Here is a 27,981-nt window from a genome sequence, read left to right as displayed (position 1 = left end):
TTAATCCCAGGTCTTGCAGCCCCCAACAGGAAGCCTGAAGTTTTTCCCTACCTAATCAATCAGTTTTATTGTGTGCGTACAGTCCACAGACCAATTACAGAAAGTCTGTGGAGTTAAGAGCAGCATGCTCATTTCAAATTATTGAGATTGTATAGAACAAGGCTTGGTAATATGTGGCCCTCCCAAAGTTCTTGGGATATCCATCAGCTCCAGTCATGTATGGCCAGTTGTTAGGGTGCCCAGTAACATGAGCACAAGTTTGCCTCCCTTCCTGTTTCTTCTTTTGAGAATTCTATCTCACCCTTCTTCCAGCTCCTTTTCTTGCATTTATATCCCCCCCTTTCTTCTGTCATGGAACCACAGGTTCCCAGAGAGCCTCCAGGTATTCACCAAACTTCCTGAACTTCAACAGGTTGGTGGACCCATGTGCCATCATCAGCAGTGCTGGTCCCCAATTTGGATGGCTTTACATGAGGATGAGACAAATGAATGGAGGAGAAAGCCTTTAAAGCCCTATACGGCCTAGGACCCTCGTACCTACGGAACCGCCTCTCCTGGTATGTCCCACAGAGGAACTTACGGTCTTCAAACAAAAACATCCTGAAGGTCCCAGACCACAGAGAGGTTAGGCTGGCCTCAACTAGAGCCAGGGCTTTTTCTCTGGAATGCTCTGTCACAAGAGACTAGGGCCCTGCGGGACTTGACATCTTTCCGCAGGGCCTGCAAGACAGAGCTGTTCCACCAGGCCTTTGGTCAGGGCACAGCCTGACTCCCTCCTTTGGCAATCTTCACAGAACTTTAGCCTAATGGTTGCCATCAATTTGATTTGAATTAATTTTATAATGACATGATTTTAGAATGTTGTACTATTTTATTGTTGTTAGCCTCCCTGAGCCCGGTTTTGGCTGGGGAGGGTAGGATATAAAGAATAATAATAATTATTATTATTATTATTATTATTATTATTATTATTATTATTATTGGCTGCTAGCCATGATGGCCATTCTCTGCCTCCACAGTCAAAGGCAGAAATGCTTATGAATACCAGTTGTTGGAAACTGCAGGAGGGGAGAGTTGCTGTTGTACTCAGGTTCTGATTGTGGACTACCCATGAAGCCCTCCAGTTGGCCAGTGTGAGAACAGGATGCTGGACTAGATAAGATGCTGGCTTGATGCAGCACAACAATCCTTCTTTCATTATTATTATATTTATATGCCATGTTTCCTCAAAGGAGCTCAATATGGTGTACATAGTTCTCCCTTGGTTTTATCTTCACAACAGTCCTGTGAAGTAGTATAGGCTGAGAGACTCTGACTGGCCCAAGGTCACCCAGTGAGCTTTGTGGCCAAGTGGGATTTGAACCCTGCTCCCCCACTTGCTCTCTGCAGTTCTAATCACCTGGGATAGGTAAAGATCTGAAAGGGTGTGGCTGCCATTGAACTCTGGTCCTGCTTGTGGGCTTCTTCCCTTTGGGACATCTGTTTGACCACTGTGAGGACAGGATGCTAGAGTAGGTGGGCCCGCTTTGGCCTGATCCAGCAGCCAGACTCTACTTATGTTCTTGCAACAGTTCCAGCCCTGCTGGAAACTCCCCAACATGTCCTTAGGGGACAGGACATACAACTACATAAGAATCACTCCACTGTCTGCATCTTAAGACATGCAGGCTGCTTCAAAGCACACAAAACTGCCAGATTTTTTTCTTTTTATGGGTGGGTGGGTGGAACCAGGGGCCGGTTTTACCTGATCATGGGGGTGGAATTTGGTGAGGCTTTGACAGACCAAGTGAGTATTGATACATTTGGAGCCTAGTGAATAAGGATGCAGAGTCAGACCATCTAGCTCACGACTGTCTACACTGATGCAGGGACGCAGGAGGTACTGTGGTCTGAACCTTGCTGATCGGAAGGACCATGTGATGGGGTGAGCTCCTGTTGCTCTGTCCCAGCTTCTGCCAACCTAGCAGTTCAAAAGCACACCAGTAGATACCACTATACTGAGAAAGTAAACAGCATTTCCATGTGCTTTGGCTTCCGTCACAGTGTTCCGTTGTGCCAGAAGTGGTTTAGTCATGCTGGCACATGATCCTGAAAGCTGTCTGTGGACAAACGTTGATTCTCTTGGCCTGAAGCGAGATGAGCACCACAGCCCATAGTTCCCTTTGACTGGACTTAACCGTCCAGGGGTCATTTACCTATTTACCTTTTTATACTGACTGGGAACAGCTCTCCCAAGGTTTCAGACTTACTTACCCATAGGAACATGGGAAGCTACACCGAGTCAGACCATTGGTCCATCTAGTTCAGCATCATCTACACAAGGGATGGTGACCCTGTGGTCTACAACTCCCATCAGCCTTGGCAGTATGGCCACAAGATGGGGGATGTTTGGATCCAGCAACATCTGGAGGACCAGATTCCCTGTGCTTGGTCTACACTGGTGTAGACAGAGGTCTTTCTTAGCCGTGCCTGGAGATGCTGAGCAGTGGGAGAACTCCTGGCTTCTTGACCAGGCATGAAACACACCTGCTTAGATGTATAAGGTTCATCAAGATGGGGTGCGGAGGAAATCTTAGGACCAAATCATTCTTCCTTGAGCAGGGGTGGCAAACCTATAGTCCTCCTTGTTAGACCCACAACTCCCATCATTCATGACAATTGACCATGGTGGCCAAGACTGGGTGTTCCTCTAAGGACATCTGGTGGACAACAACCTAGCCAATGCTGTCCTGAAGGCAGACTGGCATTGGGCCTTTCCTTTTCAGCACACATATTCTCCATACATTTCCAAGGAAGAGATATGGAGACTTGTTGATTCTCTTGAGTGACACAGTGATCAAAAGATGGGCTGTTTATGGGAAGACAACCAGGGACACTAGGCAGAAGAGCTTCAGAAGCTGCATGCTGTAGTCCACATAGCCAGAGCAGAATCCTTTAAGCATCACATTTTTTAGGAAACCAACCCGATTCACACTTCCTGGATCAGAAATTGTAGAAATGGAAGGGACCGAAAGGGTTGCCTAGTCCTACCAACTGCAATGCATGTGGATTAGAGCACAGCTATCCTTTGGATTCTGCACATGTTGGTATTTTTGTTTTTAAAAAAGCATCTCCAAATGTGTATGAAAATGCACACTTTGGGTTAAAATGTGTGAAACATTGAGAAGTTGCATGCATTCTTTTATTTAAAAATGGAAGAATTGTGTGCATGTGGGAGAGGACAGGCATGCACATGAGTACACAACAAACTGACTCTAGTTCCAAGGCTGGCAGGTGATGATCTCTACTGCTGGAGAGCAGGGAGGAGGAGGAGAAGAAGAGTTTGGATTTGATATCCCGCTTTATCACTATCCGAAGGAGTCTCAAAGCGGGTAACATTCTCCTTTCCCTTCCTCCCCCACAACAAACACTCTGAGGTGAGTGGGGCTGAGAGACTTCAAAATGTGACTAGCCCAAGGTCACCCAGCAGCTGCATGTGGAGGAGCGGAGACGCGAACCTGGTTCACCAGATTACGAGTCTACCGCTCTTAACCACTACACCACACTGGAGGAAGATGTGGCCCTCCAACTCCCATTAGCCCCTGCTAGGATGGCCAGATGCCAAGGCCAGGATGATGGGAGCTGTACTCCAGAAACATGCAGAAAGTCACAGGTTCCCCATTCCTGTTGTAGAGCATTAAATAGGACTGTGTAACACGAGCCCCTTTCCAGAAGTTCCAAATCCATAGACAATGTAAATGTTCTAATGCAGTGCTTCCCAAATTTCCCCCATTAGAACACCTGGAAAATTGCTGAAGGTTCTGGTGGACCCCTGCATGATTTCTCTGCCTGCTGCAGCAACTCTAAAGCACTGCGCTAGCAGCTCTATGGTTTTCTATTGCTTCTTTTTATTTTGTATATGGTAGTACTATTTGCACCCCGTGGAATTAAATTTGCAATACAATTAACTTACAATGTGAGAAATAAGAGAAGCAATAAAAAGTATCAAGAAAACAATGCAAGTATTTAATCCAGCCATGCCAAGGACGCCCCGAGTGATGCTTGTGGACCAGTTTGAGAACCCCTCTTGTAATGAACGCAGGTGTGTTGGGGGTGAATCCTCCCTGCCCATAGATCCATCAGCAGGGACAGGGAACCCGCCACCCTTGGGGGTGCTGTTGGGCTACGAGTTCTATCATCCCTAAGCACCGACTGGAATGGCTGATACAATCTGGACTCCAGCAGCCATGTGGATGGCCAGCAGTCCTCCAGCCATGGTATGATGAACCTCAACCGTTACAAAAATAGGTAACCGAGTGGTTTCCCTTTGAGATTCGAAATCCAACATTAAGTGCAAGTGCTCTTACTTTTTAAAAGCGTAATCTGGAATGTATGCCAGAAATGGCAATTAAACCTTAGTGTCAATCTGTGCCCCAATGAGCCCCACCCCCAGAAGATAGCCCTGTCACCCAAGGGTTACCTTGCACCCCATTTAAATGGAAAGAGCACCCCACAGTGCTTGGAGGGGGGGCAGAACAGCCTTTCATTCCCCATTCCCATGGGAACGTCCCATGAACAAACGGGTATCTTTTTTCAATGAATATATCAGCGACTGCTGGATAAAAGGCATTTTTTTTTAATTTTATCAAATGGACCTGTACAAAAGTTAGCAGTACTTAGTCAAACTCTAGTGAACAGAACAGATAACAACAGACGACCTTCAAACTTTACAGAAAAATAGATTGCATAAGGAGCCGCTGCTGCCCCTCCCCGCTTTGTTCTCCCGCCTCCCCCCAAATTCCCAAAAGGCAATATGCAAAAAAGAAAGAAAGAAAAGAAAGTAGAAGAAACACTTTTCAGCAAAACGGAAACAAAAACAAAAAACCCCAAGAATATGAAAACGTAGAAAAGATAAGATAACCTCTGAAAGTTTTAAAGATTTATAAAGTTTTCTTTTAAAAGGCACAACGTTACCATTAGAGTTGGATGGTTATTATATGCTCAGCATACAATGGAACAAAACATCAACGAAATATTAGTCTACATCTAAAAAACTAACCAAAATATAGTGGAGAACGTTTTTATTTTCACAGCTTTGAAGGATGACATCTGGTCCCTAAATAGGCAACATTAAAGTGAAACTCAATCCGTAACTTCTGCTTAAAATGTAATTTCTCAAGAACGAGCTGTGCTCCCAGCACAGTCCCAAAATCCAATGATGCCTTCAAATTTAATTTAATGTGTTGAAACTAATTGGCATGGGGAGGGTATGCTTATTGCCATTTTCCTTTTTCCACATTCATGCTGAAGTAGCCTCGCTGGAGAGAGAAGGGAGCTCTTGCAAATTAACATTTGGCCTGTTTTTAACCATTTCCAGGAAGGAATAGGCATGAAAAACCATAACTAGGAACTGGTTAAACCCTGTCAATATTTTTGTTTTAAGAGACTCTTGAGACACAATTGTTGATCATTCCAGGACCAGTCCTATGGAGTTTGCCTTCCTCTCCCGTAATACTGGACTTGGGGGGGGGGGGGTTTACCCTCCTTTGGATCCCATTGGCAATAGGCTCAGTGTTCCTTCATACAACCGATAATTGCCTTTTTAGGATTCTCGACCTCATGAGGTGGAGAGGGCACTGCCATGAGCCTCAGTGGCTTTTGGGGGACAGGAAAAGATAGCGACCAATTCGTGGAGGGCTGGAGCTCTCAGGGACTATAAGCCCCAATGGCAAAAGAGAAGCACCATATCAGAAAAAGTCTACCTGTTAATTAGAATCATAGAACTGTAGAAGGGACCTTAGGGTCAACGAGTACAACCCAAGAATAGGCATTTAGGAGGAATCCCACAGGCAGGACCTTGAGATCGTTGTTTTATCAGCTCCCAGCAGCAGCTGGCTAGTTTCTTTCATTAATAGAATCCTAGACTTGATGGACCTCATTTCTGGCCTGGCATGGTCAGAAGTAAATATATGTTATTTATAACTTAATATCAATGTCATAATAACTCCTCAACAAATTATAAGGAAACACCACCAATAAGGATTCTTTTTCTCCCTGCTCCCCCTGAAAATTAATCCATCACTTCCCTTCCATAATATCCTTCCATAACCACTTTAATTATTTCGAGAAGCATTTCAGATTTGCTTTTAAGACTGGCTGAACCAAAGCACTGCACCACCTTTTTAAGGAGCGGAAAAACCATCTTTTCTCCACTAGTTTATGCTCCTTAAAATCTCTTTTTAAAAAAAATCTACTTCTTGCACAGAATTACTTCATTAATTAAAAAAAGACAAAATTACACAGAACATAAATACATATTTAACAGATTTACCCCAAAACAATGACAAAAAGAGACTTTTTTCTGAGCTTAACATACTTTTTTTTAAGCTTCTGAACAAAAATGTTAATTACAGCCAAACCTTGCTTAGAAGAACTCTTGATTACAAATCAAAGGAATTCTGACATTAGTTGGTTGGTAGGTCCCAAAAGATTCTCAAGTGGTCCCTCAATATTATTAAATGATTAGGATTTTTAAAATCTAGGTGGGTTCTGTGCGCCAAGGCCGACTCATCCTCACATTGCAATAGACCCCGGAATGCCTTTGTCGTCTCCTTGTGAACTTTGCACTGTCCTGCGTACGAATTGTGGCACTTCTCTTTTAAGTCCTCACAGAGGAGTTAGAATATACTGTCCTTCATGTATTCAAAGGAAACCATCAGTCCAGATGCTTTATTAATTATTATTAATTATTATTATTAATAAAGAAAATAGAACTCTTGTCTTCTGGAAACTTTTCAAAAGGGTTTTGGAGCAGATGGCCAAGTCATTACAGAAGAACAGGAGGCACTTGGGACGGGGGAAATGGGGGTGCTCCTTTCATGGGCTGCGCCTTCTTCATTCCATTTCTGAACTTGTGTAGTGCATACTTTTTTTGGGGGACGGGGGTCCAGGGAAGACCTCAGGTCTTCAACAACTCCTTCCGTCCTTCTCAAGGCCTTGTCAGAGTTGTGTAGACCGGCTGGTCCCAGTTCGCGGTGGGGCTGTGCGAAGGAGGGATGGACAAGCTGTTGAGGATCGGGGTGGCATACGGCCGGCGCGAGGAGTGGAAGTACGGGTACTGGTAGAGGCTGGAAGCGTAGCCGGGGTATGGGTTGTAGTAGTTGGAGCTTTGGAGATCTGTGTAGTCGCACTGGGAACTGGAGAAAGAGGCCGTGGCCGTGGCAGAGGACACAGTAGTGGCGCACGCCTGGGCAGTGTAGGAGCCGTAGTCGGAGTGAGTTGGGGAGCTGTGGGACTGCTCACTGTAGTGGCTAGGGCTCAGCTGCTCTGTCTTGATGTGGGGCCTCTGCTGCCCACTTTCGTTGGAGGGAGGCGAGGTGGCGGGAGGGCTCTTGTGAGTCCAAACCTGGGGGGCTCCAGCCCCGCTGCCGCCGGTCGGGTGGGGGTAGGCGGGCCCGTAAGACCCTGCCGCAGAGTTCTGCCCGTGGTCAGGCGGCATGGCAGAGTGGCCGTTGAGCGGCAAGTACTGGTCAAACTCGTGGACGTCAAAGGTCTCCATGTTGTTGATCACCTCACTGCTCAGCTCAGAGATGTCGACGTTGCTGAAATCGATGTTCTGCCGGCCGCTCTCGACTAGGCGGCGCCCCTCGTGCTTCATCTCCTGCTTGCCCCCGTGGTGGAGGTCCGTCTTGGGGGTGGTGGGTGGGGTAGGGGGCCCGTGGGTCTGCCCTGGAGACAAAGCACATTTCAAACCATGTGAACACTGTTCAGAACAAGCAGTTTCAAGCGTCTTGGGTTAGTGGTCCCTTAGCACCAACATCGGACCCAAAGGAAAACAGGGATCACACAGAATCCTGGGAGTTCAGAAACATCTGGAGGCTCTCCTCTCTGGTCTATACCAACCAGAGTCTCCATATGGTACACTCCAGATGTTCGGGTCTACAGCTTCCATTGAGGGGGCTAGCTGGTTGACTGAGGGGTCAAGCCAGACAAATTAGTCAGAGATCCACAATCTGATCTCTTGCCTTAGCTTTAAGCAGTTGTAGTGAAGGCTTGAGTTGGGACTGCCAAACGTCAACCTTCTCTCCCATTTTGCTGATCTAAAGTTTCTCCTTGCTACCAAAGACCCTCTTTAAGTAGCGATGCAAAGGAGTGGGCGCTGCATGGAATGTGGATGCCGAAATGCAGAGTTACGCTGGTTTGTGGTCGTCTTTTTCTTTCACTGCAATGAATGGGGCAGTCGCATGTAGAAGTTCTCCATAGATATGGAGGCACACACATTCCTCCAAATGAGAGAACAAGCACACTTCCCTGGGCTCAGCATCGAGACAAGATTCCTGGGGTAACCTCTGATGCTCTGGCAAATATTACCCAGGCATCCGATGGCTGACATATACTGGCCATGGCAACCTTGAAATCAGTAACTTTGAGGGGTATGTGATCACTTTGAAACACTTTTAGATGCTATAAATGCTTTGAAATGTTTTTCTTTAATTGCTTTGGGAAAAATTACCTGGCTTTTATACATTTTAAGTATGTTTATGTATTAACATTTTGATGTTTGTCACCCTGGGCTCCTTTGGAAAGGCAGGGTAGATATTTAATACATGATTAAGTCTGGAGTGGGCAGTGGTATGGTTGGGTAATTTTAGATGCTGGACTTGGGGGGGGGGCGGTTGAATGCTTTAGCTTGGGGTGGGCAAACTTTCCCATCTTCCCAGATGTTGTTACACTCCAGCTCCCACCAACCTCAGCCAATCTCCAAACTATGCAACTTAATTTATTATTATTATTATTCTGTGAAATTTGATTATGGCCTTCCAGATTATTTCTGTCTAATTATTGGTTGATGCAACACGGAAGGCACCCACAGCCTTGAGATTTCAAACTATGTCTCCTCCGTATTTAGATGGGAGACATGCTAGAATATCTATCCATCAGCACTGATGTTACTTGCAGCAGGAAGAGGTGGAAACTATTCTGCGGTGAGAATTTTATCGCTCCCCATATAATTCTCCAGGGAGTGATTTCTCCAAGGGATTCTTCAGAGAGTTTCCCTGTTCCGAATATTATGGAAAAAAATATGTTGCCTGCTGATAAATGGGAGAAAATTATGCAAGGCTTCTGTGCCTGTTTTAGCAGCCCAACATACCACAGGAGATTTTACTGCATGACATGGGGAAGCACTGATGCGAAAACATACTTCACAACGTAACCATTTGTAATTTTTGTGATGACTGTTGGTTTTCAGCAAAAATATCTGACAGCCCTGGAACAATGAGAGCTGGAATCCAGTAACATCTGGAGGGCTCCAGGTTCCCCATCTTTGCAGATGGCTTCCCAGTGGGACATTTGGTTAGCCGCTGTGAAACCAGGATGCTGGACTAGATGGGCCTCCTTCAGCCTGATCCAGCGGACAGGCTCTTTTGACGCTTACTTTCTTCAAAATGTGGTCAAGTCTCACTTTGCTGCCTTGGGAGACCCTCCTCCCTGTTCTGCCGAGAGGCGCCCTGGATATTTGCCCAAAGAGCTGCACCGACGGCGCCACTTAGTAGGAACAACAGCAAAGAACGGAGAGCTGTGAAGGGAATCCCTGCGGGGGGGGGGGGGGTTGCAAGGAAGTGTTGGGCAAGAGACAGGAGTGCAGAAGGGAGAATGAGGAATGGGCTGGGTTCTCCCCTTATAAAGTTCACTGGCAAAGGGAGAACAGGAGAGACCTAATATTACCCAAAAGGTTACTGGTCCAATCTGAAAATGCTGGGGAATTAGCCAAAGGTGATGCTCTAACCTGTAGCTAGAACCCTTCCCTTTTAAGGAAACTGTACCCTCTCATTATGTTTAGATGTTGTTTTCTCTAAGGACACAGCCACACCAGACACTGAAAGCACTGCACTGCGCTGCGCTACCGCTCTAAAAGGTCAAGGCACCACCCCCCATAATCCTGGAAACTGTAGCTTAACCTTCTGAGGGTTACAATTCCCAGCCCCCTTAAACTACAGCTCCCAGGATTCTTTTAGAAAAGCTATTTGCTTTAAATGTATGCGGTAGATGTGACTTAATTGCTTGGCAACTGGGAAGAGCATTTGAAAAAGGGTGAAATGGCACATGCCCTTTCATTTTTTTAATATATACTGCGTTTTAGCATTATGTCTATAAGTTGTTATACTGTTATACATTGTGAACAACTACATCTTGAGTGACTTTTGCAGCCCTCTTGGTGTTTCCCATTATAAATCTGTCGCCTTCCCCTTTCCTTACCTGCGTGGTCACTGTGGTGGTGAGTTTCGCTCATGGATCCCAGACCAGTGTCTGCTTTGTAGATCTGGTTCCCACTGTGATGACTCAATTCGGCTCCCGAATCAGAATCGCTTTGGCCTGCCTTGACGCTTTTCCTCCTGCGTGGCTGATATTTATAGTCTGGGTGGTCCTTCTTATGCTGGACTCGTAAGCGCTCGGCTTCTTCAACAAATGGACGCTTCTCACTTTCACTTAGCAAACTTTTGGAGAGAAAAAAGAGAGAGATTAAAATCATTGCTTCCGTTCGAAAACTAGATTACTGCAATCTAATCTCTTTACTTCGAGAGCTTATCATTCTCGAAGCTACCAGCATGATTTTGACCAAACTGCGGGAGGCAGTGGAAGACAAGAGTGCCTGGCGTGCTCTGGTCCACGGGGTCACAAAGAGTCGGACACGACTAAATGACTTAACAACAATCTCTTTACACCATGGGTAGGCAAACTAAGGCCCGGGGGGGCGGATCAGGTCCAATTGCCTTCTAAATCTGGCCTGCGGACGGTCTGGGAATCAGCGTGTTTTTACATGAGTAGAATGTGTCCTTTTATTTAAAATGCATCTCTGGGTTATTTGTGGGGCCTGCCTGGTGTTCTACATAAGCAGAATGTGTGCTTTTATTTAAAATGCATCTCTGGATTTATTTGTGAGACATAGGAATTCGTTCATTCCTCCCCCACCCAAAAAAATATAGTCCGGTCTCCCGCAAGGTCTGAGGGACAGTGGACCAGCCCCCACTGAAAACGTTTGCTGACCCCTGATTTACGCAATACATGTCTCATGTGTGTTGGTCTGGAAAGCTAAGTCAAAGGTCACACTTGTGCCCCAGTGCAAGTAAGGAGAGCATTTCTCTTACTGGAGAATGCTACCACATCATTTTTCCACTCTTAAATTCAATTTTCCACATCAGTTTGCAATTTTAAAAAAAGTCTTCATGAAAATTCATCATTTTAATGCATTTCCCCCCTCCCCAATGTACATGTTTGCATTCAATTCTGTTTAATATATGCATTTTTGCAAACCAATTTCCCCCTAATACAATGTGCTTTTGTAAATTATTTTAACATATGCATTTTATGCACATTTTGCCCGAGTATGTGTATTTTTATACTCATTATTTGGCTGGAGGATTATATTGCAAAATCCAGAAAAAGTACAAATTTTGAAGGACGGCCGTTTCAATTTGTGTATTACTTCAGAAAAGTGCAAATTAGGTAGGTTTGCATTTAATTGCAGATTGGACTGAATTTCTTCCCCATTCCCAGATATCACATCACAACATGGGCTTCATATTTAACAGGAAATTGTTTTCATGCGTTTAGGAAGATTTTTCAAAAATTAAAAATTTAGATGTTTAACAGATATTACAAAGTAACTTAGAACTGAACAATACTATGCATGTCTACTTTCGTTACGTTCGAGGTTTATTTTCAGATAAATGTGTATAGGACTATATAGAAACTCTGAAAAAACCAGTCAAAGCAGAAAATTCCAGTTGGAGAGCTTTGACATTCTGCTTTACTCTCATGTGAAATTTGTAAGACTTGAATGTTCAGTTTCAGCTGAAATCTGCCTTCAGTTCATGAAGCCCTTCTGAGGATTCCTCCTCAGTATGATGAACATGGCATGAAGGCATGGGGCATGGCCTTTCCAGTGGTGGCTCCTTGTGTTTGAACTTCCTTCTAAGGTAGGACCTGGTTCTGGGGGGCCCCAACCTATTTATGGTTTCAGGTAACTGGTTGACACATTGATTTCAGCATGCTTTTAAAGGAGGAGACACTGATCAGTCCTGCTCTTGCTATCAGTAAATATTCTTTAGTGATTTGCTACATGTGTTAATTTATGATGTTTTAAATTATTTTTGTCTGCGCAAACAGCAGTATAGCAATTATCTATATAAATAACCACGTATAATTTGGAACTCAACACCGACTTTCTGCTCCTGAACAGAATCCAGTTTTCCATTAAAAAGGGTTTAATGAAATTATATACAGCTCCTACCAGTTGCATATAACAGATCAGATTTCCCATCACTGCAACGAACATTACCCAAGTTAAACATTATTTTACAGGCGAGTCTTTCGAGTATTTGCAAATCTTTGGAATGTATTCTTTAATCTTTGTTACAAGTTTCAGAAATCCTGAACCACGACAATATACAAAATGTTGGTTTTTCTTCTTCTCTAGTCACTCTACCCCTCTCGTTTTACATAATTTTATATCCATCAAGCAAACTTTCCAGGCAGAGAAGACGAGCACAATTTCAGTGTAAACTTGTTCAGGTTACAATCCTAAATCCATTTAGCATGGAGAAAGCTACATGGAACTCAATTAAATCTACCTTTGAGAAGACATGTATAGGATCCCACAGTAAAAATACAATCTGTTGCACACTTATTTGGAACGACGAGTCCTACTGAATGCTTGTGGGAAATCAGCATATACCATATTTTTCACTCTATAACACGCACCCGACCATAACACGCACGTAGTTTTTAGAGAAGGAAAACAAGAAAAAAAATATTCTAAATGAAACAGTGGATGTATGATTTTTGTGGTTCATGCTGTGGCCACAGACATGTGATCTGACAGTGAGTTTGGAGTAGCCCAATGCAAAAATCCTGAGGATCCATGTGGATCCATGCTTTGTAACCACGTTTTTGCACCACTGCGGCCCCAAGCAACAGTGGGTGCGTGATTTTTTTGGTGCAAGATGTAGCCATGGACATGCTATGTGATCTGATGGTGAATTTGGGGTGACCCAGTGCAAAAATCCTGAGGATCCATGTGGATCAGTGCTTTGTAACTATGTTTTAAGTGGGGAGGGAAGGAATAATAATAAATAATAATAATAAATTTTATTTATATCCCACCCTCCCCAGCCAAAGGAAAAGCACTCAAGGGACAAGGAGCACGAGTGAGGTGTGTGGAGAAGGATGCTGCTAATAATGAAGAAAAGGGGTATAAGGGGAAAAGGCTCCTCTCCTCTCCCACTTTGCTTCTTTAAAGCAAGCAGGCTCTGCTTTTCTCCCTCCTCCCTGCTCATCCCCGGCTTAGCGAGCTGAAGAACTTTGCTGCTATGTAGCGAGCTGAGTGGGGAGGGGAGAGGGACAGAGAGCCTGCTTGCTTTAAAGGAGCCAACCGGACAGGAGCCGCTTACACTTGTGTAAGCGGCTCCTCTCCTCTCCCGCTTTGCTCCTTTAAAGAAGCAGGCTCTCTGTCCCTCTCTCCTCCCCACTCAGCGGCTCTTCTCCCGCTTTGCTGTTTCAAAGCGAGCCACGGAGGAGGGAAGGAAGGGGAACCATGGATCCTCTGCTCACGACTGCAGCAGATCCCCCCCGCCACCCGTAGGCATTCCCTCCATAACACGCACAAACATTTCCCCTTACTTACTAGGAGGAAAAAAGTGAGTGTTATGGTGCAAAAAAATACGGTAAATAAACTTAAGTAGCATTTACTTAGGAGAAAACATCAGAGGATGGGCTGCTATATCTTTATTATTCCTATTGCTATTACTGCCAACTGTATTGGTTTAAGTGTTTCCACTTAAACCAATACAATTAAAATGTATTGGATCACCACACAGCCTTGCTTGCACTCCCATGTTGTAGCTGTTGGTTTGACCCTCACCTTTTTACAGGGAAAAATGGGACCCTGCCCTTGTGAGTCTGGCAGGTAACTTCAATTTAAAACTGCTGTTGTTGTGGCGGCGGCATTAATCACACTGTTCAGCTGCGCAGTTTGGGGGAAAAGATTTGCCTTCAGCGGCTGGCAGCCGCGAGTCAAAGAGGAACCCAAGGTTTCGTTTTTAAGAGTCCTTAGCCTTCCTCTAGACTCCAGGAGGAGAGATTACAGAGAGATGAAGGCAGAGGGGTGAGGGAGAAAAACTTTGGGGGAGGATCTGAGGAAGAAGGAGGAAAAAGCAAAGTAGCCATACCAAAATGTTCTCCTACAGCAGTGAAAAGGGTGGGTTTGGGACACGCATATTAAAGCACCAACACAAACCAGTTTACAACAGCCACCACCTTCCTCCATCCCCTGAGTTTTAATTTTATCGTTGCAGCTCTCCTGCAATTGTTCTCCATATATGCTTACAGCAAAGTCATTTCAAAGTCTCTAATACTCTCTTAGCTGGCAAGAGGACTTGCAAACTAAATACAGTGGTACCTCGGGTTACATACGCTTCAGGTTACAGACTCTGCTAACCCAGAAATAGTGCTTCAGGTTAAGAACTTTGCTTCAGGATGAGAACAGAAATCGTGCTCTGGCGACGTGGCAGCAGCAGGAGGCCCCATTAGCTAAAGTGGTGCTTCAGGTTAAGAACAGTTTCAGGTTAAGAACAGACCACCGGAACAAATTAAATACTTAACCCGAGGTACCACTATAATGGTCTTGAGCAAATGATGATGATGATGATGATTTTTAAAGCTCTTCCTTTGCACCTGCTAGCATTTTCCTGTCTCTGTACCCCTTCTCCCCAAATGCACAGGCATCTCTCCCCTGCCTCTTCTACCAAATTTTTGATCCATAGAACTTTTAACAATGCACAGGAAAACACAGACCCTGAACCACAAAGCTCACCCAGCACAATCTTAGGTATCACTACTCAGAAGTAAAGCTCACTGCTTTCAACCAGACTTATTCCCAGGTATGTGTGTGTGCATAGCATTGCACTGTTAGAACACTATTAGCTTTTAGCCAACACCAAGGGTTATACGCAACCAAGTTCTTCTGAACTTAATTTAGCAATGTCCATTAATTTCAATGCATCTACTCTGAGTAGGGCTGGCATTGGCTACAACCCAGAGTCTGCAAAGGAAGTGACAATTTTTATTTTTATTTTTTGCAAACCTTTCCAGGAAACTACTTGATAATATTTGCAAGAGACAAATAAAAGATTACAGGCAAAGCGTATTTCACTCATTTAATTTCCATATGTTTATACGGGAAAATTCCATTTAACTATGAAAGGCTTAAACAAAGGGAAAATACTGCTAAATAATATGAGCCCAAATAGACACTTGCATGATATCTAGCTAAGTCAGACTACCCAAATCAATAAACTAAACTTACTTAACTCCATTTATTTCAATGGGTCTAGCTCCAACTACGACTAATCTTGTACGTCACTCATTATATCTAAAGCACCACAAACCCATGAGCAATTTAAATTCGTGCTTACAAAACTGGCAATCCTCATCCAGCCAAATGGGCCACATCACATCAGATCCAGGGGCTCAATAGACTTGCTGTTTTCACTAGCAGCTGGTACCACCAAAAGGGAGGACAGGCAAGAGAATCATAGGATTGTAGAGTTGGCCTGGTCTGCTTTCGAAAATCAACTTCTCTGCAGCAAAAGCCATTTCCCGCAGTTGTGAGAGGCCGACAATTTTTATTTTTTTCAAGGAACAGAACAAGCTGCCTTATACAGAGTCAGACTGCTAGTCCATCCAATTTAGTACTTATTACAGTGCCTGGCAGCAGCAGCGCTCCAAGGATTCAGGCACAAGAGAGTTTGGATTTGATATCCCTCTTTATCACTACCCGAAGGAGTCTCAAAGCGGCTAACATTCTCCTTTCCCTTCCTCCCCCACAACAAGCACTCTGTGAGGTGAGTGGGGCTGAGAGACTTCAGAGAAGTATGACTGGCCCAAGGTCACCCAGCAGCTACATGTGGAGGAGCGGAGACGCGAACCCGGTTCACCAGATTACGAGTCTACCGCTCTTAACCACTACACCACACTGGCTCTCCAGTGGACATTCCCAGCCCTCCCTGGGGATGCTGCTGGAGGTTGAATTTGGGTTCTTTTGTGTGCAAAGCAGATGCCATGCCCTTGAGATTCTGCCACCTTAAAACACAGGGGGCGCCCAAAGGGGGCAGAGGGGCAAGTGTCCTGAATGCTGGACTCCTGTCATTGACATAGCCGTCATTTTTCTCTCTTGCCCACCTGGAAATGTAATTTGCCCTTTTCTGTGCCCTCCAAGAATTTGTTTCTGGGGCCGCCACTGGTTTTAAACAGGAGAAAAAGAAGTAGTAAGATGGAGGGGAAATCTCAAACCGCACACCCCAACACCAGGAGCCGAACAAACCTCCCATATCTCCCTCTCAAATCCTTTCCTGTGCTCTGCTCTGTTTACAAAGAGCAATTTCTGCTCCTACATTCTGGCGTCCTTGGATAACACTAATCAGTTACTGGGATACTGGACGTTCTCTAGTTTGGGGACCAGGTCCCCACTGTCCCAGAAGATTGGCTTGAGATTCACCTGGATGCACAGAAACACAACTGTGTGCAGAACAAAAAATAAATAAATGGTTCTTGTTATGAGAGACGATTGCAGCAGCCGAAAGGCTCCCAGCTCCCAAGCCTAGATAAATAATTCGGTTCTTCTAGAGGGACCTTGACATGTTTGGCACTAGACCAAAATGCTGGGTTTTTTATTTTGTTTTTCATTTGGGATCAGCGGAAGGTTAAAAACAGACTCTCTTCGTTCAAGGGGGGGGGGTTGCAAACTGGAAGAGGAAAAGTTAAGCAACTGCAAATTGCTTTAGCGAGTAAGTCATACAGCTCAGGAGCTACTGATGCTAGAAGTGACCATTAATTATCAGTCAATTTCACTGGACTGCAGACTGTTGCCAATAGATTACAAATAGTCACAGCTGGCAGCATAAGAGGTTTTGGTGCCAGGGGCAGAAAAGTTCAATGTGGCAACCACCTCACCTATTAAATTAACCTGGGAGCAGAAGCAGGAGTGCTGTTTCAGGTTCTACAGGGAGCGGCAAAGATTCACAGCAATGTTCAAAGGCACAGATTTCACCTTGGATATGCTCAAGATTAAACTGCAAACACACACAAAAAAAGAGTGCACATTAAGAGCTTTCCCTGTCTACACTTTAATACCTTATAGCAGGAGTGAGCAGACTTCATGCTTGCGGGAGCTACTCTGAGTGTTTTGCTAGAACCCAGAGCTCTATCAACTGGAGCCAGATGCTCAAGACATTTACTGAGAATAAAAGAATTATGAGCCCAGGAATTCGGTTTTGAGTACCAAAACTGACCTGTGCTCACTTTCCTCCCAAACCAAAAAGCCATTCCTATTGAACACATACAGCTTTCATCATTTCAGCAGTATAGTTTAAGAGAAGAGTAACTCTGTGGTTGCCATTGTTTAAACAATTAGAAGATATTAAGATGGATAGGAAACTGCCTAATACCAAGTCACACGCTCCGCTCATCTAGCTCAGTATTGCCTACACTGACTGGCAGCAGCTGCCCAAGGTTTTTAGACAGCGAGTATCTCACAGCTCTACCTAGAGATGCCAGAGATTGAAACTGACACCTTCTGCATGCAAGGGAGATCCTCTACAACTAACCTGTGGTCCATTCCCTGGAAGCCAGAAATCCTTCACATCTTCAGATCACCCCAGTTCAACCAACAGACCCTGATCTACTTTCTGCCCAGCTGCGATCTAAGAGGAAGAGTGCTCAATTTTTGTCCTTTCCATCCAAATATTACTTTTCTTCCTGATTCCGTGAGAATGAGGCCATGATCCTAGACTCATTTACCTGGGAGTAAGGTCCATTTGCCTCAGTGGGGCATAAATCAAAGCAGTGATATACAGGATTGCAGTGGGGGGGTATTTAATATACTCTTTCACCTTGTCTGTAGCAATCATGGGGCAGTGTGCAATAGCATCCTGGTCACTCTATCTTCTGTACCATAAGCTAGGCTGAGAGAGTGACCAGTCCAGCATCAGCCGCTGAGCTGCAGCACTGAACAGGGATGTGAACAGAGGCACAACAACTCCAAACCCTTTGTTATAAACACGGACTGTGTATAAGTCTTTGGACATACACATTATTGGTGCTTTGAACAGGAAAGAGCGGGTTTCAATACTGTGGCTTCTCCATTTGTGGCGCACTCCCTTTACAGTGTGTGTGTGTGTGTGTGTGTGTGTGTGTGTATGCACACAGACACACATGTAGCCTATGTTCAGGTACATGTGCTTACTGGGAACATACTGAAACTGCAGTCCTAGGAAAGAGGCCCCACTGAACTCAGCTCTTTAACAATGTACGCCTTCCAAGCAAACTTGCATCAGATGGCACTGTTATGTAGTATTTTGCCACCAACCTTAACACTGCATCTTTTCGGTTCTGGATCGAGCACACATAACTATTCTGCAAAGGTTTTAAACTCATTATACGTCAGAGCACATTGTAGCCAAGCATTGCATAAATGCATCCATGCAAATCCAGCTGGTCGAATAGAAGAGACACTAAGAGGCTACTCCCTAAAGCTCCAGGGGTGTGTTGCATTGCTTTCATCTGTGACCGTCCTGCTCTGAGCAATAATCTTGTTGTTGTTGTTTTAAAAAAGAGCTAAAATAATAAGGCTATCAGTTGATCGGGTGCATCAGTGCACTTGGCTGCTCTAGGTCACTAAGTCAAACTTCCCAGCTTGTTGACAAGGAGTATTTTAAAGGCATCCTGGAAACAGAGGCCAATAATTCACATGCACTTAAGTAAAAATGATTGGATGCCTTGCTTACTGACAGCCAAGGTGCAAACCAGCTCCACTGGGAACCATCCCGTGTCAAAACTGAAAGGAAAGTCGTATGTGGTATCAGAAGTGGGATGATCCATTTACGCACACAGCCCATCCGATGAGTGACTCAATCCTAAAACAAGGAGCGACAGCATGTCCCTTTTGGGGCGATAGGTGTGCATGGTGACCTTATTCACAGAATTGTAAGGGACCAACCCAGTCGAACGGCAGGGATCTGCAGGAATCTTTGACCCAATATGGACTTGAAGCCCCAACCCTGGCATTAAGAGTTTCATGCTCTACCAACCGAGCTATCCCTCAGGAATATATACTTGGGGACTGGCTCCACTATATTCACTGGTACCTACTTTGATGTAAGGGGAGCTTTAGCCTCAGAGGGAATATTAAGCAGAACAGCTCGGAGAAAGGCAAAAATCACAATCCCCTTCCAAGGACAAAAACGGTTAGCTTCTGACAATGATGTTATAGATTTCCAGCCTTATGAGAAGGGGCTGGACTAAATGACTCATGGGATCCCCTCCACCTCTTACACTAGACTCCAAGCACATATGTTGATTGTGCAAGTATCCCAGAAACGGTGCCTAGCACATGCATCAAATGCAGACAGATGTCCTTTTCATTTAACATCGATGACACTAGGCCAGTTACACTGCATGTGATCGCACTTTCAATGCTGTTTGTGCCCGCAAAAGTCTTGGGGCAGATGCACTGCTGTGTTTCCAATCTGCGCATACTCTGTAGCTTCCTCCTGAAACTTTTTATGCCACAAATGTCTCAGGGCGTGTCTCCTGCTTTGGCTGCGCTATAGTGCAAGAGTGCAATAACACTGGGGAGCCATCACAGAGCTACTGCTACAGCAAAATGACGTTTGGATGGTCCAGTATTTAACCACCACTAATGCACTACTGTTGAGTCAACGGCATGCTGCAGAATCGCCAGTCTGGTGGGGCTCACAGCACAGGCAATTGTTAAAGGAATGAGCTGTGAGCGACGAAGAACCCTTCATGAAATTTACTTGAGTCATAATAAACTCAGTAGGGAGATTTCTTGGGCAAGCCACTATTCTCTCAGCCACAGCCTCTGCAATATGGGAATAATAATACTGGACTACCTTAGGCAGCTGTGGCAAAGATTAATGCAGAGATAATATAGGCACCACACTTGAAATGAACTGTATCAGTACTATGTTGTAGTATTACCATCTTATCAAATTACATTCTTTGCAGCAGCTACTGAGAAAACATGAGCAAATAATCTAGAAGGAAAGCGCTGGCAGATTGCAAAGGTGGTTCACTAATCTGACGAAGCCAAGTCAACAGTTACCGCTGGAACAATTTATTTTTGCTACGCAGTTTGATATTCCACGAGGACTGGCCGGGTCAGTCGCCGCCGCTTCATGTATTTGCTGTAGGCATTCTACTTCTTTTGGACCCTTTGCCATAGTCTTAAAACCGCATGCAATAAATATGGCAGTCAATTTTATTATTGCAACCTGCAATAATAAAATTATTGCAACCTGCAATAATAAAATACATGGTGGAGAGAACGCATTGTGGGACTAGATGATCAATTTTATGATTCTACTATCATTAAGTTCAATGGCTATGGAACGGGGGGGGGGGACCTTCTCCCCCATTTCCTTATCCCTTCAAAGTGAAAGGAAAGAGTTGGGACTGCTCTGTACTAGTACCATTGAAGAATAGTGAATTTATTATTTACATTAATAATAATGCAAGTAATGTTTTTTAAAATAAGAAAATGTGGTGCTGGGAGGTGGTACCAGTTGCATTTTTCATTTAGCATTTATATTTGTTAGTCCTTCAAAGTAATTGGTTACATGAAGGTATCAGTAAAACTTTTTTTTTTTATTAAGTGCTGACATTTCTAACCAAGGGTCCAAGTTTAGTAGTCCAGGAGCTTGAAGGAATATGCAGTAGCTTTAACACAACTTTACCCTGTTGCCACACACCCAATGTCCAAATGGGAAACGGCCATAGCTCAGTGGATAAGCATCTGTTTTTCATGTAAAAGGTCCTCGATTCAATCCCCAGGTAGGGCTGGAAGGAAATTATTCCTGAAACCCTTGACAGCATAGACTATACTGAACTAGGTGGACTAAACAGTCTGAAACAATATAAGTCCGCTTCCTATGGTTTTCGTTTTCCGAATCACAGACTTTGGAACAACCCAATGCCTCTTATGAGCAAACCCTAACAGAAGTAGACTTGGTCTGAAAATACCACATGGAAATGTCAACAGATTCACTCTCACACCCACAAAGGTGTCAAGGGTAGCACTGCCGGCCTTGAGAGGAAAATAGACACTAACCAAGAGACAAAACAAACTCCTGTGGCACCCCGTAAAAACCAACAGAATTGTTAGGCATAGGCTTTACAGGCACAGACCTGCAAAGGAAATATTTCAACCTATGAAGGTTCCACGAGACTCTTGTTTTTGACATGAAAACAGCGCTCTTCTATTCCTTATGAAGAGGCAATGAAATGGGTCTTTAAAAAATGCAAAAGAGAATTGCCCAAAACCCTGGAGCGCAGCTGCCTGTCAGGGCAGACTGCACTGAGCCAGATGAGCCAGTCTGGGTTTGGCCTGCATCCTGTTCACACATTACTGGCACTAATTAAAGTTTTGAATTTTTAAATAAATAATAGGAAATAAGTAATAGATTGATAGCTATTCCTTCCGAAACAGGAGGAGAAAAACTGCCATGCCAAGAAATAACCCACTGGGCACCCGTACATGGAACTAAACCATACCCAATTCCCAAAGCCTCTAAAGAAAAATAAGAATATTTGAATAGTGGGCCCTTCACAGCTCTGAGGAGTGTGTCCTTTTAATATCACATTTACTGGGGGAGGGGGATGCTTTAGGAGAGAAAAGTTTGGGAGGAAAGGGGGGGCACTAAGTAGGATTTTCGCCCACGCAACCAGACAGCTGGATGCTTCAAGGTTGCTAGGAGGCCACTGCGGCCTTGAAAGCAATGCCGTAGCACACCTCACATGCTTTTCCACCCAGGCAGTGAGGCACAACTGAGATCCACACTGCTCTCAGCAACCAGAATTGCCAAGACAGAAGAGGCAGCCTGGAGAAGTTTGAGGAAATTTGGGGGTGCTTTGGTGGTGGGTAGGTTTAAAGTGCATGCCTTTCAAGTAGCAGAAATGTCCCTGATTTGAACCTTGATGTTTCTTTCTCTCCCCCCCCCTCCACACCAGCTGTCCCTCATTATGCTGCCTGTGCCTTTGATTTCCACCAGGTGTTCCCGGACTTTGGGATTTATCAGCCGAAGAGCTGCTGGAGATTCTACTGGGCCCCCCACTGTAACAGCAAGAGACACCCCAGGTGCTTCCAAACTTGGGAATGGTTAGGAAATGTTTCATACAGTGCTCCTTTGGGAAGAGACATCACTAACTCCATAATGCCCACAAAAAGTGACTCCTATGACCTCCCTGTTTTTTTCAGTCTGTTTCCCCCACTTCCTCATCAGTCTCTCTTAAAAGCAACACAAACTTCAATGGAATTAAAAAATTTTGACACAAAATGCTGGGGGGGGGAGAGTTCTACTAATTTTAATTGGGAATAAATAAGTTGGGTTTGATGGAATTTTTTAAAAAGCTCAGATGCCTTCTCCCCCCCCCCCCTAGTTTATGTTTCACCTTCTTCAAATCTGGAGATCCAGAGAAACAAACATGAAACCGAGTTCAAATGAACCCTACTCCATCTACATTAAGGATAGGTTTGGGGAGAGAGAAATTGAACACCATCTAGTCTCTCCAAAGGGGCCTTAATACCCATAAAGTCTTAATTTATGTACCTAAATTCATACACTGCCTATACACCGTTAAATGTCTGGAAAGTTTTCCAACCACACTACAGCAAGCATAAAGAAATGGTGTGTCAGAGTAGGAACTGGGAGAACGGGGTTCAAACCCACCCTGCCATGACATTATATTTACTGGAGCACCTTGGGCTACCTTTTGCTAAAAGGGGGAGGGATAAGATAAGTTAAAATACAATAGCAGACCAAAAAGAAACACGATTTTAAGACGGGTCTGCTGCCCAAGTGCTGCGGGGAAAGCAAAAAATGTAACATACACCCCTCCCACGAAAAAAGGGAAGGATATCCCAATCTTAAAACCTCGCTTTTTTGTTTTTTTTAAATGCTCCCACTGGTGTTCTAATGCAATTAATTTGTCATTAATCTGTTTCGGACTGGAATCACACACCATTTGCTTGAGCGTATTCCTCGGAAGTAACTCCCATTCATTCCCGTCGGGGCGCGTTAACTTTAAAGGGAAAGGTCCCTGGCCGTCACCTTTCCGTTCCCTGCGCATATTGCCCTCGCAGGCGCGACCTCTCTCGCAACCGCGGGCTGCTGCGCTTCGTTCGCCCCGTCCAGCCCAGCCCAGCCCAGCCCCGCGCGCCCCGGCTCGGCCACTCACCGCCACAGCTTGCCGAGCGTCTTGCTGAGCTCGGCGTTGTGCAGATGCGGGTACTGGTCAGCCAGCTTCCGCCGGGCGGCCTGCGCCCACACCATGAAGGCGTTCATGGGCCGCTTGACGTGCGGCTTCGCTTTCAGCGCCCCGTTGCCGCGGACGGGCATGGGCACCAGGCTCCAGTCGTAGCCCTTCAGCACCTGCGAGACGGCGTCGCGGATGCACGCCGGGAAGCGCTCGTCCACGTCGCCCGGCTCGCCTTTGGGGCCGCTGCCGGGTCGCTGCGAAGAGGCCGAGGGCACCCCCGGGGCCCCCTCCGAGCCAGCGGGCGACGACGGCGCGTCCGAGTCCGAGTCCACGTGGGACATGGAGCTGGCCGTGCCCGCGGGGCTGCCCGGCGCCTCCAGGGCTTTGGAGTGCTCCTCGCTCATATTCAGCATTGGCGGCGCGCGAGTAGAGCCGGCCGGGAAGAGCGGGGCGCCCCAGCCGCGGGGCCCAGGAGCCAGGCACGGGCCAGCCGGGAGCGCACGGTGCCTGGAGCGCGCGATGGAGAGGCAGCCGGGCGCACGACGCCAAGCCGCCTGCCGGGCGAAAAGCGACGCTGGGCCAGCCGCCGCAGCAGCAGTAGGAGCCTCCGGAGCGGAATCGGCAGCCGCAGCAGCGCCAAACGAGCAAGTCCCCCCGGTGCGCTAAACTCTCCCGTGCGCAAAAAGCGGAGCTCTCCAAACGCGTCCTCTTCGCAGCCACCGACGTCGCCAAGTAGAAGCCGAGCGGCGAAGCCGGCCAGCAACTTTCTTTGAGTGCGGGGCGAGGCAGCCCCTCCCCTCCCGCACTTCCGATTGGCGGCCTCCGACGGTCTCATCTGCATAAGAGGGCGGGGCTTTGACCCTTTCCGACTTCTTAAAGAGGCAGCCGCCCTCTTTTTTTTTTTTTTTTTTTTAGCTTTCCAAAAATGAGTGTATTTACTGCATTGAATGTAACCGGGACGGTTTTCTTTGCTGCCATTTCCCCGTTAACCCCCTGAGTACCGCTTCCCTCTGGCGGGGTGGTGGGGGCAGTCATGCAGAGGATATTTCTCTCCAGCATCTCCTGCTCCGCCCCCCACAAAAAAGCCACCCTAAATTAATCTCTTAAACACTAAACTCCTATCAGACCTCAGCTGCAACACAAAGCAGGCTGCGAGGCTGTGCGCGGTTACCTGGGAGTAACCCTTACTGCGCACAGCGGAGCTTATTAGAGGACCGTAAGGAGCCGAGGGAAGTTCTGCCAGGTACGTGCAACATCAGCCGAAGTTTGGCTTCCCACCGCGGCCGGGCAGATGCTGCTGCCGGGAAGCCCACAAGCAGCAAGGCAGGAGGGCGGTAGCTTTCCTCCACTGCCGTTGACGCTGCCGCCGCCGCCGGACTACTGCCATGCAGAGATAGACTTCGTCTGAGCCAGGACGTTCCACGTAACTATTTATAGACGCCGCTGGGAATTGGTCTCATCGTCGCGAACTGTGACTATGGATCCCCGCCCTCTCCAAAGTAGTTATTTTACTTATCTATTTATTGGATTTCCTCCTCAGAGAGCCCAAGTCAAGAAACAAATATACTTTTTAATATTAAAATGCCGTATAGAATGGGATCGCGCCCTCTGGGATCCTTGCCTCGGCTTCTATTACAATTCAGACTGTAAGCTCCTCGGAGACAGGGACCTGGAGTAGGTGGTTGTTTGCAGCCTTTGGTGACACCCAACAGCACCATGGACTTTAATGGTGCGAAATTTAATAATTACTGTTATTATTAATTATATGATATGAATAATTGTTATTTCTGTTTATACTCTATTAATAATTACTGTTACCATTTATTGTTGTTGACAACTAATGGTTTTAATTTATATTTCTATTGTTATTAATAATAAAAATTAGTAGCAAAAACGAATGGTGTTAATACTATCACTTCTATTATTGATAATTGGTAATAATGATCATTTGTTTATTTGTATGCCACGCTCTCACAGAATTATGCCCAAAACAATTACAGTGGTACCTCTGGTTACGTACTTAATTCGTTCCAGAGGTCTGTTCTTAACCTGAAGCACCACTTTAGCTAATGGGGCCTCCTGCTGCCACCGCGCCGCTGGAACACAATTTCTGTTGTCATTCTGAAGAAAAGTTCTTAACCCAAGGTACTATTTCTGGGTTAGCGGAGTCTGTAACCTGAAGCGTATGTAACCTGAAGCATATGTAACCCAAGGTACCACTATACTGTTGTTAATTATCACTGTTATTAGTTATTATGACCATTATTGTGGGGTGGGGGGGTTAAATTTTGGGAAGGGCCTCCTCTAAGGTCATTTACTTCCAAGTAAGTGACAGCGGAAGTATAGAGCCTGCAGTCTAGGCTCTGGATAGCTAAAGATTTTAATTTTACTTTTTTTGCAGGATTAATATTGGGAAGGGGAGACGGGTAGAAGAACCTGGCTGCTGCCTCCTTGGCTAGGCAATCTGCCTCCCCCCCCCCCCCATGCCCTGTTCAGCTCAGCAGCCTTTCTCTTTGCAGGGCGTTTCTCCTGCCTCCACCAATGTCACATCCACCATTTGAAGAAAAAGCAAACGCTCACTGCACCCCTCCTCTTTTCCCTCTGCCTGGAGATATTTTCTTGCACATTTCTTTTGATGGGGCCTCCAGATTTCCAAGCCCTCCATCTTTCCCAACATCAGGGTCTTTTCCAGGGAGTCTTCCTGGAAAGTATTCCAGGAGGTGGCCAAAGTATTGAAGCCTCAGCTTCAGGATCTGTCCTTCCAGTGAGCGCTCAAGGCTGATTTCCTTAAGAATGGAAAGGTTTGATCTTCTTGCAGTCCATGGGACTCTCAAGAGTCTCCTACAGCACCATAATTCAAAAGCATCAACTCTTCAGCGATCAGCCTTCTTTATGGTCCAGCTCTCACTTTCATACATCACTACTGGGAAAACCATAGCTTGAACTATACGGACCTTTATTGGCAAGTTGATGTCTCTGCTTTTTAAGATAGGCTCATCTTATGTAGCAATAATAATGTTCCTATGTTATCAGGCTGAAAGTTGCTAAAGGATCCCTTTAACCAAATGGAAAGCAAGTGGGCATGGGGAGGAACGGACACCAACTGAAACAGCTTCTGATCTCAGAGTTGCCTCCAAGCATCCACCTTTGCAAGGATTCTGCAACTGCCCATCCACAGTAGAGGGCACCCCCACCTCAGGAACAGGGGTCACTCTCAGGCTGACCCTTTAAAGACTCTCATTTTTACATTTACCACCAACAACAAAAAAAACCACACACACAAACTAGTTGTGGTACAAATCCCTGCAAACCCCTGGAAGCCTGGGTTCAGCTTTGCAGAGAAAAAAAACCTGTTTAAATGTTCCCTGCCCCCTTGCAGCTGTTCTGCTGGAGCCAGAGGATTCCCCGCTCTCCCCCACCCCCAGCAAATATATATATATATATATATATATATATATATATACACAATCAAGGGAGTCAGATGCCTTGGCAGAGGTTTGGCTGCCTGCCTGGGGCTGTGGATCCACATGCTGCCTGCATTTAACTTGTATTCTGCCTTACTGGCTTAAGTTACGACTAAGCTGGTTTAAGGGAAGTGCTTATTTCTAATACAAACACACTAGGAATTCAGTTCAAGAATCACTTTCATAAGTTGCAGGTTTTCCTTCCTCCCAGAAAATAAAAGAGCCTCTGAACATGCTCAGAGTGTTTTTCTCCCCTTTGCTACATAAGCACATTTGGAATAGCAATTCCCACCCACCCTCTCGAAAGCATTTGGATTTTATATTTCAGGTATCAAAATGAGATCTTGTTCATCTCTGGTCCTTTACCTCTTAGGGTGCTACAGCTGCCTTATACTGAGGTGGGACATTGGTCCCTCTAGGTCAGGATTGTCTCCATTCTACAGCATTGTTGTGCCCCCCCGGCAGCATGGCACCCAGTGTGGCTGCACCAGTCCAGTGGCGTAGCGTGGGGGGTGCATGGGGGGCCGGCCGCACCGGGCGCAACATCTGGGGGTTAGGGCAAATCCACGGGTTAGGGGGCGCAAATCCACGGGTTAGGGGGCACAAATCCACGGGTTAGGGGGAGCAAATTACTTGCCTTGCCCCGGGTGCTGACAACCCACGCTACGCCACTGCACCAGTCATGCTGCCCTAAAACCACCTTTGTTAAGACCCATCTCCAGATCAGGGGGTGCCAACTATTCTGGGTCTTGGTTGTGTCTTTAACTGAATCCTTATCATAGAAGGATGGGATGCGGAACCTGGGGAACCTCAAGTGGTGCTGAACTACAGTTCCCATCAGCCTCAGCCAGCTGCTTCAGGGTTACTCAGAGCACAGGAAGCTGCCTTATACCAAATCAGATTGTTGGATGATTCAGCTCAGTGTTGTCTACACTGCCTGCCTGCAAATCTCTAGGATTCCAGGCAGGGGACATTCCAAGCTCTACCTGGAGATGCTATTGAGGATTGAACCTGGGACCTTCTGCATGCAAAGCAGAAGCTCTACCGCTTTCCTCCATGAAGCCAAGCCACCTTGTTCTACAAATGTCAAAAGGTGATGTGGAATTTGCTGATATCACGTGCTGTAACCTTCCAACAGTTTGACTTCATTCCCAACGGTGCACGCCTCCATGTCTCCTGAGACAGGCGGGTGCCAGCCTGTGTG

The 27,981-nt window shown here is 45.8% G+C and overlaps 1 protein-coding gene across 1 annotated transcript; it reads right to left on the bottom strand.

Annotated features, from left to right (window-relative positions):
* Positions 1-4,599: 4,599 nt before the first annotated feature.
* SOX8 (SRY-box transcription factor 8) lies at positions 4,600-24,073 on the bottom strand. Its single transcript, XM_053364121.1, has 3 exons — positions 23,293-24,073; positions 10,237-10,475; positions 4,600-7,707 (listed from the first exon to the last, which is right to left on the bottom strand). The coding sequence occupies exons 1-3, from the start codon at positions 23,724-23,726 to the stop codon at positions 6,968-6,970; spliced, it is 1,413 nt and encodes a 470-aa protein (XP_053220096.1). The 5' UTR covers positions 23,727-24,073; the 3' UTR covers positions 4,600-6,967.
* Positions 24,074-27,981: the final 3,908 nt, after the last annotated feature.

The sequence above is a fragment of the Podarcis raffonei genome, chromosome 14 (genome assembly GCF_027172205.1).
Source record: "Podarcis raffonei isolate rPodRaf1 chromosome 14, rPodRaf1.pri, whole genome shotgun sequence".
NCBI classification, from domain to species: Eukaryota; Metazoa; Chordata; class Lepidosauria; order Squamata; family Lacertidae; genus Podarcis; species Podarcis raffonei.
This window is presented reverse-complemented; position numbering and strand designations above follow the sequence as displayed.

Excerpts from the sequence above, each read along its gene's own strand:
- SOX8 (XM_053364121.1), bottom strand. The coding sequence starts at position 23,726 with ATGCTGAATATGAGCGAGGAGCACTCCAAAGCCCTGGAGGCGCCGGGC. Across the intron at positions 10,476-23,292 it reads ACGCTCGGCAAGCTGTGGCG|TTTGCTAAGTGAAAGTGAGA; the intron begins GTGAGTGGCCGA and ends TCTCTCCAAAAG. Across the intron at positions 7,708-10,236 it reads CCACCACAGTGACCACGCAG|GGCAGACCCACGGGCCCCCT; the intron begins GTAAGGAAAGGG and ends CTTTGTCTCCAG.